This window comes from Sipha flava, unplaced genomic scaffold (genome assembly GCF_003268045.1).
Source record: "Sipha flava isolate LNK unplaced genomic scaffold, YSA_version1 49_pilon_pilon, whole genome shotgun sequence".
Taxonomy (NCBI): Eukaryota; Metazoa; Arthropoda; class Insecta; order Hemiptera; family Aphididae; genus Sipha; species Sipha flava.
In genome coordinates this window covers 23,301-38,556 of record NW_020273360.1, presented here as the reverse complement: position 1 = coordinate 38,556, position 15,256 = coordinate 23,301, and the positions used below count along the sequence as shown (strand labels likewise).

General features: G+C 28.8%; 1 protein-coding gene across 1 annotated transcript; it reads right to left on the bottom strand.

Annotated features, from left to right (window-relative positions):
• Window positions 1-14,427: 14,427 nt before the first annotated feature.
• On the bottom strand, window positions 14,428-14,964 carry LOC112690288. The gene is made up of 2 exons (XM_025564268.1): window positions 14,688-14,964; window positions 14,428-14,540 (listed from the first exon to the last, which is right to left on the bottom strand). The coding sequence occupies exons 1-2, from the start codon at window positions 14,962-14,964 to the stop codon at window positions 14,428-14,430; spliced, it is 390 nt and encodes a 129-aa protein (XP_025420053.1).
• Window positions 14,965-15,256: the final 292 nt, after the last annotated feature.

Below are 15,256 nucleotides of genomic sequence, written 5' to 3'. Positions count from 1 at the left end.
TTTCGGTAATATTTTTAGTCCCAGTCCGCCCCTGGTTACTAACTGTTAATTATAATGATTAATATAAGTTTGAATAATTCTGACGTTTAAGGCCGCTAATCATATTTCTAATTTCATTCAATTTTCTGTAATCGATAAATAAAATGTTCATAATTTATCCAATGTACAAAGTATATCCTAGATTGCATTAAACGTTAACGGTACAATCCCAAATTAATGGTTTATGGTTAATTTATGTATTTTTATTATTACATAATTTTAAGTCATCGTAACACATATAAATGTATTTTAATATTTTTCTTAAATTTTTAAATTTTGCCAAAGAATGTATTAATTTTACAATAATCTTTTTTTTTTTTTTGTAAACAGTATTAGGATCAAGTAATTTATCAAATTATCAGTAGTGACACTAAGCCTATCTTACAAACTGGAAAATTATAATTACTTTCGCATAGGAACCGTTTATATTTTTTTTTGTAACTTTTGGTTTGGAGTTGTACGATAGTTTAACATAAGATCATAATGCATAGTTAATTTAGAAAAAAATATAATTTAAAAACAATCAGGTAGATATTTTTGTATCGAACATTAAAATAATAACTAATAAAATTAATAATATTTTAAACTTGATGTTATAGTTTGAGTTAGATTACGTATAAAATGTAAATATAAATTATTGTCAGGGCGATTAAAAACTAGGAAAATAATAAAAGACTTCTATGTATAAATTTTATACTTATGAAGTTGTATTTTATTGAATTATTTCTTAGAAATCAGTTTATATAATAACACTTCATATGTCATAATGATATACGATATTTTAAAATAGTGCTTTTATCTTTTACAAACTTATTTTATATTAATTTTTTTAGTATTCTAAAATATTTATAGATACGAGTTTTTATAGTTTTTAGCTAGTTTAAAAAACTAAAATATATTAATTTATTTTATTTATTTTAGACTTATTTTTTATGTAGTTAATTTTGGTAATTTTTTTTGGAATTTCAGCATTTTCAGTTTATTCATATTATACTACAAATCAAAATATTTTCCTTGGTTTTAATACATTTTCACTGAAAATCATCGTAATATTTAAATGGTTTTAATGAAATCGTATCATAGGTACCTACACCAAGAAATAAATACAGAATCAACCCGAATTAGTTCGGTTAATTTATATGTTTATGAGTAAATTATTTGATTATAATTTACGATATTTTTACCAACTTTATAATGGTAATATCCAGAGGCGTGCCTAAAACTATTTTTTGGGATTCAATATTTTTATTACCGTGTATTTCAAATGTGTTTATTTCACAAGATAATAATTTTGATGTGTACGTAATACGTAATAATCATACAAAATATAATGTATGTATTATTCAATAGTAATATTAAAAAAATATATAGCAATAATAATTCATAATAATAATGACTCAGTTCTAATTTTTTTTTTTTTATATCCAGCCATACACGATCCGGTTCGCCGTAGAGGTCGGACTGCACAGTTTCTACCAATTTCCGACACACACGACTTCACACACGCTACGGTTTGCCGGAGACGCCGAACTGCGCGGTCACACAGTTTCCGGCCAACAGCCTTCAGCTCTTATATACATAAATATATATTTATATAAATCGATAAATTCCTCCAAAATCTTACGGCTCATTTTATTATTATATGATATAATATTAATTTAATAAAATATATATTACATAATATAGTATATAAGTTAAGTTGTTAAGTTGTGTACAGTAAAACTAGTTAACAACAAACTAAGATGACAAAAAAAAAATATAAATAGAAAAAATACGATGCCGTGATAGGGAATCGACTGGTCGAAACACGGGCACACACGCTTCGGTATGCCTATACAGACATGACTGCACAGGTAAAAAGAATCGTTTTTCTATTCTTTTCTGGCTGCCTATACAGTCCCCGAAAACTGTGCACACACACGTTCCGGGAAAATTGTACAGTCCGCCTGCACAGTCAGACCTCACCGGCAAACCAGATCGTGTATGGCTAGCTTATGGTGTGGTTGTAAATTAAATTTCGATACCTGAAAATTTATCTTTTATAATTCTGTATAATAAACGGAAGGCCAATGTATCACCAGAAAAAAGAATTTCGTGTTTTATTTGCAAAAAAAAATATTTATATCCACTGCACTCCAAATTGTAATGTAAATTTGGAGGATAAATAACATTGAATTTGTAAAGTATGTGAGCAAGATTTTATCATTAAAAAAAAAAAAAAAAAAAAAAAATGTAACAATTTTAAAACAAGAAATCAATAGAAATATTGAAATAACAATCAAGATGAAATTTGTTTTTTAAATTATAAGATGATTATGGGAAAAAATTGATAATCTACTCTTTAAAATTAAATTACTTGAAGAGAAATCGATATAATGAAATATCAATGATATTTTTAAGAAAAGAATGAATATAAAACAAATAACTTAGTACACATAAAAAAAAAAATTAAACAAATGTGAACAAAAGTAACTAATTAATAATATCTCAATAAATGTTATTCCAGTTACTAAAAATGAAAACTTTAAAAAATCATTAACGTCACTGAAGGATTACTTTAAAAGAAAATAATGAAATATTGAAAATATCAATGAATTAAAAGAAAACGATTACTTCTATATATTAATCAATTGAAATGATTGTTATTATTATTATTATTATTTTATTAAACATTTATTTATATAACAATTAATATACCATCACATGGTCATATAACATTAGTTATTCACACATTTTATACCTAAACATTATATTTCGTATTAATTATGTTAATCATTTTCCTGTACAGAAGCGGTTATAAAATAATCAAAATAGAAAAATCCACTCTGCAAGAATTGCCGATTTCTATACATATTTTAAACCGTAAACTAATATTTCATGATATACAGCTTAAAAATGATTTATTACTAGTGCATAAATATATAGACGTGAAGATTTAAGTATCTAATATTTGTACAAATGAATTTGTACGTTCGGTAAAATAACGATTACGGATTTTTCTTTTTGATAACAGACGTTTGTTTCAATTTTCAAGAAAGGAAAATAGGCGACAACCTATTCTCTTCACCCTACCACCTCCACTTTTTAACGATACTGGCGGGCACGAAAAGCATCTTGAGCGTCGTTCTACCCTGTCGTGTTGATGGAGTAAACGACCGGTCCGCCGGACTGGTGCTGCCATTTAAAATGGTTACAACTTGAACATTTCCGCGATTATCCGTGACACACGTTGCAAAGTAGGCGCGAGACTACTCTTGACCTTCGGCTATTTCGACGCCATTGGGAATCCTTTCACGGTCGTGCCGACCGTCCGAGACCCATGACAGGTTATGCAAGATGTTATCTGGACAAACCGGATCCGCCCGACTCCACGTTCAATGAACCCCCTTGAACATGGCAGTGTGAGATATTATTTTCGACCAGTTTACTCGGCGTCGCACCACAATGGGTGATTCTCGGACTTATGGTGTACGCGGTCGGATGACGTTTTCGCGCGGTCGCATTTTGCGGTATTGACTACTACACCCACCCACATCACATTTTTGAATGATCAAATGAACTCTATCGACAATTCGTTATAATTTTGCGTTCAATCGCTTGGTAGTGTGTAGTAGAGTACGTGCAACTTTCGCAACGATTTTGTTTAAAATATGCACCCAAATAAAGTGTTTTCTCATCCTTATTTTTGTTCAGATAAGTTTTTTCTTGGCCGTTTGCTATGAAAAGTAAAGCGATTTCGCTTGGCGTCGGCATATTTTTTTTATTTTATTTTATTTTTTTGTTTTTTTGGTCCTATCAACTTTTGTCAGCAGTGTTCCGCGACAACGGTCTTCTTTGCATCTCATTTATCAACATCTCGTCGTAAATATTATGCAATCCTGGGCAATAACGAGTTAATAAGTAAAGTTAAGTTAATTTAGCTTATTAACTTAACTCATTTTCTTACAAATTAACTTGAAATTAACGTATTATTTTTCATTTAACCCATTTAAGTTAATTTTGATTTTCAAGATCAGAAAAATATTTTTGTAAAATACCGTATTCTATAACAAGTTTATCGAATTTAGAAAAATATAAAAATAAAAATTTTGAAGAATTTTTAAATGAGACCATAATATTTATCTTGTTACTAACTATTAATTGGGGTCCCACCGGTATCGGGAAAAGTATTCAACCGTCTTTTGAGTACTATTGAGTAAACTATTGAGTAAAAATAGCCATGCCACCCATGAATTACATTAGTAATTTAACATTACCATTATCATGAAAAATGGCCGTAAATCTATATTACAAAAATAGGTACATATTATCATTGACTATATAATTCTTAATAATTATTGTACTCTATTATTATTAGAATTATTCCATAATCTATGATAATATTAAATAAGATTGATATTATTAAATATTATTGAGTAAGAGAAGAAATTTAATAGGTAGCTGATTAACACTTTTTTTGAGATTCAATAGGTATTTTGATTAACCTGTCCATTGTATTGTTTTATTTGTTTAGATTTCAATAAATTTAAATAAAATGTATACCTAATGTACACTCTCTGTTTGAAAGGGCGTTAATAAAAAAAAATTATATATTTATTTTAATGTTTTATATCAACTGTATACATTTGTTGCCTGTATAATGTTATAGTCATTCGATAGAGTAAAAAAAGATCTGGAAATCTTGGCAACGACAAAAATTGAGGATACGGATGATCAAAAACTATGGGAGGACGTGGTAAAAGCGGCAAAAGGCCTTCATGGCCTGTAATCAAAAAAAAAAAAAAAAAAATTAATAGAAGTTAAGTTAAATTAACGATATTTTTTAACTTAATTTTTAACTTAATTGATGTAATTCTCATGAGCATTAACTTAATTGTTAACTTAATTTAACACGAACTCAATTACTTTAACTTAACCGAGTTAAAAAATATCATTAACTTTCCCAGTCTTGATATTTTGTGCTGCCGTGTTGTAACATCATAAAGTAGTTACACAGTTTAATCACACTTTATACTTAATACATTTAAATGTGTAGAGGGTTGTCATCCGGCTACAGTGGCGTATTTTCAATTTTTTCTGGGGGTGTCCACAGTTTATACATAATTAATATAAACTATATATTATATTGTAATAGTTACATCCTTATGCAGTTTTTGGAGCAAGTTGAACTAAATATATAATGTAATAATCATATAGTCTTATGTAATATTTTATACATATACCTATATATTGTATTTAGCACTATATATTATAATGTATTGTTATAAAATAAATTCCAGTCGTCTCGATTTTTTGGCCAATTCCTCTATCACTTCATCAACAGTAATTTCAACTTCCCTGTGAATGTTTAACATAGCCAATTCTGCAAATATGTAAGAATTTTAGTTTATTTTTTGGAAAGCTTCTGGGGGGGGTCCAGTATCCCTGGACCCCCTCCCCCCGTAAATACGCCACTGTCCGGCTATAATAGTGCGTCCGCGTGATCATGTGGCTCACGTTCACATTTCAAACGATACAAGTTTAATTTGGATATACTTTACATTCGCGTTGAAGATATTGATATATCGTTAGAGATTGACATCTGTATTGACGCGCACCATATTACTTTTATTGCCAATGAAACGGACGTTTTTAGCTCACGTATTTTGTAAGTCACGTGATTTCAGCCCAATGGGTATTATGCGTTTTTATCGATTTAAAATTTCAGCTAAGCCGAATTCTGAATCAACGACTACCGAACAGTCGTCTTCGGAAATATCTCCGTTAATTCATTCGCGGCTGCCTAAAGCACCACGGCATTTACCACAAATTCTAACGTTCCCACGTACGCTCGACAACAACAAGTCGGCTGTGTCCCTCAAATTCCTAACCTACATTACTCCATTCAAATATACCACCCCATAGGTGGTAGTCATCCGGCTTAAGAGGAAGTTTTAGGTGTAGAGACAAAGGTAATAGTGAAAGGAATGGTTGTCATAAAAAATAAAGAGGGAAAGGCTAATAACGCGTGCCCTCACCCCTTTCGGAATATTCGTCTGCTTCAGTGGTACAGTCTCCGAGCATAGATTTAATCAACAAGGACGTCCTGGTAATATCGCTTCACCCCATTCATCAAGGACCCACTATCACGGTTCAGAATTATTTGCCCCGCTCACATGAGTCCATCACGTTTAACAACATGTCCCGACAAGATTCCGACCTCAACAATAAAACTCGAATTTAGGTCAGATTTTGTAAAAATACTTCTAGACTCACAGGCCCAAAACTAGTATGTAAGCCCAGCCTTAGCCCATAAATTCGGATCAATCATTAACGGACTACCAACACTGGTTAGAATAGCGGATGGACACACTATCTCCACAAATTGTTACGCTACATTCGAAGCCAAAATTGAGGACCTAACATCCCTTTTGAAGCAACCCTAATGGATAAACTGTATTGCGACATATTATCGTACTAGAACATGACTTCCTCGTAGAGCACGAAATCTCTTGAGACTACACCGCATGCACTATTCATCTAAGCACTAGAGAGAGGACCACCACATGTTGAAAAGGGCGCACAGCACCTCCAATACAATCCTTGATCAGCTTTAGAAATCTCTGGAGACCCAAAAATACGCACAGATTTCACCGCTGTATTAAACAAATACGCGGGTATTTCAGCAACCGGGTCGGCCAAACAAATGTGATTAAGCATGATATCCATTGTGCATCAAATTAACAATACACTTCTGAGAGGGTTATTTTGAAGTCTCAAATGTAACTACCTACATACTCATTTAAACATCTATTTTACATCAAGGAGATAGTCTCAATGTGTTACTGTCATTATCGCCACCATTTTGTTCTTTTTTATTTCTGGGCTGCTCGTATTATTTTAAATTACATAGTTCACATAATTGCCAAGATAAATTGTATACTTACAAAATTTAAAAAAAAATAAAAAAATAAATTTGATCTGTAAATATTAATTGTATCTTATGTTATTTTTTTTATAATATGCTTCATGTATATATACATTCTGAAATAAAAAAATTCCAAAATGTTTTAATGGGTTTGGCTGACGCATTGCACGATAAATACGTGTATATTGAATTGGCACTCAAAACAATTTTATTGAAACTAAAAATGAAGTATTGATAAAAAATCAAATTATTTAAATTAAAATAAACTAATATACCCAATGCGAAAATTCGCTATGGATAATTTATTTATATAATAAAAAGTATAAGTGCAATCGAAATAATAAATGAGTGTAATATCAAAAATTAAAAGATATATGGAAATTACAGAGAGTGTTTATTAAAATATATGTTCCGCAGCATTACGATAGACTATGTATGAGAGTGTGTATTTATTACATAAAATCATTGTACAGTGCTTCCTTCCAGACAATATTAACTAATATAAGTAATAATATTAGTATTGTTTTTTATATCCCTGGGTAAGAACCAATGAGATGCAATATTTGGAAAAAATTGAAAGTAAAGTTGATTGTGCATACATAACTTTCTTCAAACTCAGCAAATTTAAGCAGTTAATTATTCAAAAGAAAGAGCATGAGTCAATGAGTGTTATGAAAGTGAAACGATCAAGATTCATTCATTAGAAGAGGAGCTATGAGAATTCGAATGCTTGAGTGAATATGTCCCATAAGAAATGTACAGAGGAGAATCGCGTTGGTGGGAGTTGAGTAAATTTCAATGATTGATGACATATCTGTGTCTAAATACCTTTCATTAAAAAAAAAAAAAAAAAATGAAGAAAATCGGCCGGATAAAACAGCCAGACTGACTTTAGTTTTCATAATTTTTTTTTAATATATAAGAAGATTACGAATATGGAACTAAAACTTTATAGATGTTACCATTGATTATAGAATAGACAGATGAGCCACGCTGTAGAAAAAACCGGTCGCCAATTCCAGACTGTTAGCCGTTATAGAGCGCTGTAGTCGACGACTATCGAGCAGTGCGGTGTATACCTCTCCATACTATGGCAGGGTATTATATTTCCTTACATACTCAACCATTAATAAAACAATTCTAAAAAATTTAATAATCGATGTTTTAAACAACTTAATTGATGTTGGTTTGTGTCCGAAACTTATAGTATGCGACCAAGGCACAACCAACCAAAGTGCTTTGAAATTATTAGATATTTCTGAAGATAATCCGTTTTTTTTTTTTTTGTTAATGGTCATGAAATTTTTTCTATATTTGACGTTACTCACATAAAAGCGTACGTAACAATTTTAATGAGGCTTGCTTTCAAAAAAATGATAACATTTTTTCATTTAAAGATATAAAAAATACCTTGTATAAATTATACAATTATTTTATATTTGTATAATACAATACAATTATTAATACAATTGGACAAATTAAATAAAAAAAGTAAAGCTCTTTTTAAAATCACAGATGCCCATATCCACTCTTCTTTTCAAAAAATACGAGTAAAATTGGCATCTCAATTACTGAGTAATTCTATGGCAGCAACCATCCGTACTTGCGTAGCAACTGGTCAACTCCGTAGCAAAACTGCAATAGATACTGCAGATTTCGTTTAGTTTATGAATAAGTTATTTGATTTTTTGAATAGTAGGTCGCTTTATAGTAGTAATCCTTATAATTTTGCATTAACCCACGCAGGAAATATTAAAATATTTTTATTAGACGCTTTAAACTATTTTTCAAATTTAAAAAAAAAATAAAAACGGAATAATTTTGCAACCACCGTGTTTTAAAGGATTCTCGCAAAGTAATAAAGGTATTCTACAGTTTTTCGAAGGAGAAAAATCAAACGACGTATCATTCATTTTAACAAATCGGTTAAATCAAGATGCTCTGGAGAACGCATTTAGTATTTTTAGAAAAAAAGGAGGGTATAATAAAAATCCAACATCTTGTACTATAAGAACTTCTTTTAGAAGTAGCTAATAAAAAGGGACTAATTGTGAAGAAACGCAAGAAACAGATGACTATAATATAATAATCGACCTAGTAATTAATGTATCTATATCATCTTTAGGTAATAAAATAAATGAAACGGATTCTAGTTGTGGTACTGAATCAATTATTTCCTCTAATTCATCAACATTGCCTTTTGATCAAAACCAAATTACAAAAGTCACCTTCGAGTAAGGTGACCAGATGTTCCGTTTAAAACGGGATTGTCCCTTTTTTGATTATCACGTCCATTGTTCCGACAAACTTCGAATGGGACGCTTTTTATCCCGTTTTTAGAAGATTGACCCGTTTTAATCATGTTATTTCTATATTATTTCAAAAATATAATAGTTTTGAAATGCTACATTGTGTTGTTTAATGAATAATTCAGAGAAAATATTATTTAACAATAATTAAAAAAAAATAATTCTTTTTGATACGACAGAGATTCGGACATTAACATTCGAGATTAGTGTACATATGTGTGATTGTATATGGATGAGGGTTTTTTTCGGGGGGGGGGGGGAATAACAGCTGTCCCGTTTTTTTATTTTCTTAATATGGTCACCCTACCTTAGAGGATTGTTAAGTAACGTATTTTGCTGGATACCTTGCCTATAAATGTATAAAAAAATTCAACTGTCACTTTTGCCAAAATAATTTTTTAACTAGTAAAGATTTAAATGAAAAAAATCAAATTCTTTTAATAAATAAAAATTATAGTTCTTTCGAAAATGATAATACCGGACTTAAGGCACCCTCTATTTATTTTAATAAAATAATTAACCATAGTTTGGATATCTATCTATATATATAAAAATCGATGTACATTTTGAATACATTTTATAGCTCAAGATCCACCGAACCGATTTCGATAAAAATTTTAAGGCATATTAAGATTGATATGTAGATAGTTTCTGTGAAGTTTGTACGCAATGTGATATGTGGTTCCGGAGTTATGGCCTTTTAAGTGTACAATATTAATCACGTACGCAAATTATCCATCACATATTCACAAATGCTACATCGTTGGATGCGCTCTGAACGTACGAACGTAGATATGAAAGAAAATTACACTATTGTCGATAAATAATGATTTTAGAGAGATTTTAGTTTGTGACTAATTTGATGACGTCATATATGTATTATATTCGTTTGTTGCTAGGGGATCGAAAAAAGAAAGAAGGTAAATAATAAACATCTGATTTAAGAATTGCATTTAGAGAAAGCAATAACTGCATACGGGCGAATTCTATATATGGGCTACGAAGTGCACGGGTTCAGCTAGTTTTTCAAAAATATTTTTAAAATTATTCCTATAAAAAAACAACTTCATTTTAAATTAATGCAAAAAATAAAAGTTGATGGTTTAATAAACCAGTGGTTAAATGATGGTAACGATTGTAATTGTAAAAAACATAAGTTATTCATTATTGATCAGTTATTAATATGTAAAATATTTAAAAAAAACTCAAACAATTTCTACTACATCACAACTAGCAAAAATATCAAAATTAAAAATTTTAAATCATATTTAATTTCATAATTCGTTTGCTTTCGTATATCTTTGTTATTATATAATTTGTAAATTGTTATGATGTCATGATTGCATTTATTAATTATTTATTTGAATTAATATTATTATTATTATTATTAAGTTTCTTTTTAAAATTATTTATTATTTATTATTATATATTTTATATTTATTTGTTTGAATAATTATTATTCTTATTTAATTTCTATTTTATGATTATATTTATTTATTTGAATAAATACTGTTATTATAATTTCTGGGTTTTTATTCTTGTTCCTTCATTAGTAATTTAAGCTTGTTTTTTAATTTTTTTTTTTTATTTTGTATTTTACCACCCTACTATTTAAATATTATTAGATCTTTGCTCTGGAATCGAATCAATGGAAACACCGAAATGGAATGAATATTGTTTTTGTAAGGAATATAAATTATTTCTCTTTACCTGGTTTGTAGAGAATAATATTTTTTAGGAAATTACATTGACATCGGTTTTATATTTTATTATTATTTGATTTTGTTTTGACTTTCAAAATGAAAAAGAAAAATTGTAATTTTAAATAGTGTTTAAATTGTTTTGAGACATACATAAACAAATTGATGTCATACTTTCAAAAATATTATTCTCTATTGTTTTTGTAATTGGTGATTTTACTCTTAAGATTACTCAAAAACATGATTTTGCGTAAATACGTTTTGTCTATGTTGTGCATGGGCCTGAGATAGAAAACAAACGATGGGTCGACATTCTCATATTCTCTTAATAATTAATAATAATAATAAATGATTTTAAAGGGCTATCCAAGGAAAAAATAGATAAAAGCTAAATCGTTAGTATTTGGTATAATTAAATATTGGGTACCGTTAAAAATATTATCCATCACTCTATTCGAACGTTATCGTCGTTTTAAAATAACGCGTGACGTCACAGGTTCCATCGGTCGGCCGTCCGCCTATTTTAATATATGTATTTCCTCGACGCGTCGTTATTCATTTATTTATATATTAAGTTATAATACTCAAAATAAAAAGCGATTTTCATATCACAAAAGCTTAGATATTTTTCTACAACTTGATACCAACATCGTATTGAAATAATAAATATTAAACGTATAAAACGTTTATTTTATCCATCATTTATATATATTCTTGTTTGTTAATTTACCAACATCAATAATAACAATATAAATGCAGTTTAAACAAAAGCATAGATATGTTCTTACAACCAGATACCATCATCCTTTTGAAATAATAAATATCAAACTATTAAAGATAGAAAACATTTAATTTATCCATTATTTATAAATCTTTTTGTTTATTAGTATTTTACAAATATTTCAACAGCCGTTCGTGTTAAATAATATCCACCACTTTCCAATGTTTTGACTGTCACCTTATCTTAGTTTTTATTATTTTATAATAAACTTTAATTGTCTGTACATTAATACAATTTTTATAAATATATTATTCCGTTCATTATCAGACATTAGTCGTGTATCTACTTCGTAGCTAGTGTGATCCGTATTCGACAACAGAAAGTTTTCTATAGTTCGTTTTTCTTTTTATAATAATTATTGTTAAACTTAAAATGTTGTGTTCGGTTTTCGGTTGTACGTGTTATAGCCACAAAGAAACAAATAATGACGTTCATTTTTACAGATTTCCAAAGCGCGAAAAATCTCCACAAAGATATAAGGTATGGGTTAATTTTTGTAAACGTAAACATTTTATACCGGAAAAAAATAGAATTTGTTCGTCCCATTTTAAAAGTGATGATTTCAATGAGCCTGATGTATTACGTAAACAACTTATGCCAGGCACAAAGGTAGTGATCAGATTAAAATCTAATGTATTTCCTACTATTTACAAAACATAATCTGTCGACCCTACTCTTACCTTACCATCCACAAGTAGATGTGAAAGACAGAATAGAAAAAAAGAAAATCAATTCACGCCAACTTCATTAAAATCGAGCACACCATTAAAAAAATCTAAAGATGAACTAAACTTTTTGGAAACGCAAAATGAACATTCTTTTGACTTAAGTTACAATTCTATAGATTTTATTCAAGAATATAAAAATAATATTAACGATATTGGTATTCAATGTGGTTTAGGCAATGAAAGTGTTGCTCAATATTTACTAAAGACTAATAACGAATTGTCATTTGAATTATGTGAAGATGTCAGTGAAGAAAAAAGTGATGAAGATGATATTGATACATGTGTTGATAATAATGATTTAATTTCAAAACCAAACATTGACAATAATGCTTGTTTTATTATTTTTTGGGTAAATATTTTGTGTTTGTTCAAACACTGTCAAGAATGTTGTTCATCAAGAAATATATCTATGAAACATTATGTTTAAGGTACATTTTTGTCTGTTACTACACTTTGTGAAGAGGGTCACACTGTTTAATGGACTTCTCAAAAAAAGACTGGAAAACGCCCAGTAGGAAATATTGTAATTGGAGCTGCTTTAACGCTTTCGGGAATTTTATTTGCTCAAATGTCAGTTTTTGTCAATCAATAAATCTAGCTTTTTTTTCACTTACAACATATGACATTATTACTAAATTACATACAGGTCCAGTAATTAATAATATGTGGCGTGAACACCGAAAAAACAATTTAAATGTAATTAAAAATTCTGAAAAAAAATATTTGGTTGGCCGGAGATGGGAAATTTGATTCCCCGGGTTTCTGCGCAAAATATTGCACTTACTCAGTAATGGACTTGCACAGCAGTAAAATTATTGATTTTAATTTAGTCCAAAAAGGTATGGGTTCTGGGGATTTGGAACGAAAAGCTTGCGAATCGTTAATCGATAAATTAATTGAAGAGGAAAATTGTAATATTGAATTATTTCTAACGGATCGACATAGAGTGTATTCGATATTTTTTACGTACAAAATATCCTCAAATTGAACATAAATTTGATGTGTGGCATTTGTCTAAGAGTTTGTCGAAAAGATTGAAAGGACTCAACAAAATATATCCAGATGCATATTTATGGAAAACAAGCATAAATAACCATTTATGGTGGTCCTCTCAAACTTGTAACGGTGACGGATCATTACTTGTCGAAAAATTCACTTCAGTACTTAACCACATTAGTAATATACATGAATGGGAAGATAATGGTAAAATAATAAAATGTGAACACAAAAAGTTAAACGATGAAGATTTAAAAAAAAAGCTTTGGATATATCCTAATAGTGAGTCTTACTTTGCATTAAAAAAAATTATTATGGCTAAAGATTTGTTAAAAGATTTACAACATGCAAAACATTTTGTACATACTGGTCGCTTGGAGTCCTACCATAACGTTCGCTTGAAATATATGTCCAAAAGAATACACCTCAAATTTAATGGAATGTATTTACGTTCGATAATTGCCATTCTCAATCACAATTATAATATAAACAAAACACTCATAGGAGATAAGTTGGTTTTTTCAAAACCAATCGGCCGTTACACATTAAAAAATCGTTACAAAAATCCATCAAACAATTGGGGACAAATTATAATTGAAAATATTAAAATTAATGCAAGCCAAGATAATAATTTGAAAACAGAAATGAGTACAATCGATGACAATTTACAAATCCCAACCAATATAGTTTCAATACCAAAGCCAAATGTTGATGAAATGAGATTGAAAAAGTATTCAAGATTTCAAGAATAAATATTTTAAAAAATAAATTACTTATAATTTAGATATTTTTATTTAAATTATGAAATTATTTTCTAATTACTAATATGTATAACTTAATCATTAATGATATATTATTTTTAAGGTAAGAATAGGTACATAATAATTATTATTAATAGTTAATATAATTTATTGTGACATGATTATTTATTGAACATAACAAAAATAATAAACATAATTAAATACAATTACGAGGGTAAATGTGTATTTGATTTTTTGAAACCCATATACAATCCATCTTTTTCTAGGTACTTATTTCTTATTTTGTTTATAACACATGTAGGAATGACAACTCTTATTCCTAAAAATAATTAAACTTGGTTACTAAAATGTAATCTATAGGCTAAAATATGAAATTTTAAACACAACAAAGCAATAATTTTTCTCTTATAGATTATGAGGGAATAATTATATTTTTGCACAAATACATTTTAATATTTAAATATACCTTTTCCCAATGAAGTCCAAGAATTAACCCAATGAGTGAATTGTACATAACAAATGTATTTCCATGTTTTATTTAGTACTTCTAATGCACTCAACTGCTTTTTCTTCAATTTATTCTTAGTTTTCATAATCATCTGTTGGCGAGTAATATTCAATATTTCTTCATCTAAAATGATTTTTTCAAAGGAAGTAGTAACAGTAACACATTTTTTTGAATCCAATAATTGTTTTATGTTATCAAATTCTGAACAACACATGCATTTAAAATCGTTCGACATTTTTGCACAATTTTCACAACCACACCACTAATTTACTTCAACTTGAGTTCTTTTTTTAATATCCGGTAAACATAAGGATATAGAATAATTTGGTTCAAATCTATCAATGTCACCAACATTTGGTTCAAAACTATATGGTTTTAAAGACATTTTAGAACACACAGCGTTTGACGTAAGATAATGAATACTAAGATATAGAGTGCCTAATACGAGTAGTATGTAACAAATTGTAATACTATTGATACAGATAACAAAAATAAAACGTAGTCTGCAGTGGTATTTAGGAAAACCC

Excerpts from the sequence above, each read along its gene's own strand:
- LOC112690288 (XM_025564268.1), bottom strand. The coding sequence starts at position 14,964 with ATGTCGAACGATTTTAAATGCATGTGTTGTTCAGAATTTGATAACATA. Across the intron at positions 14,541-14,687 it reads TTGGACTTCATTGGGAAAAG|GAATAAGAGTTGTCATTCCT; the intron begins GTATATTTAAAT and ends AATTATTTTTAG.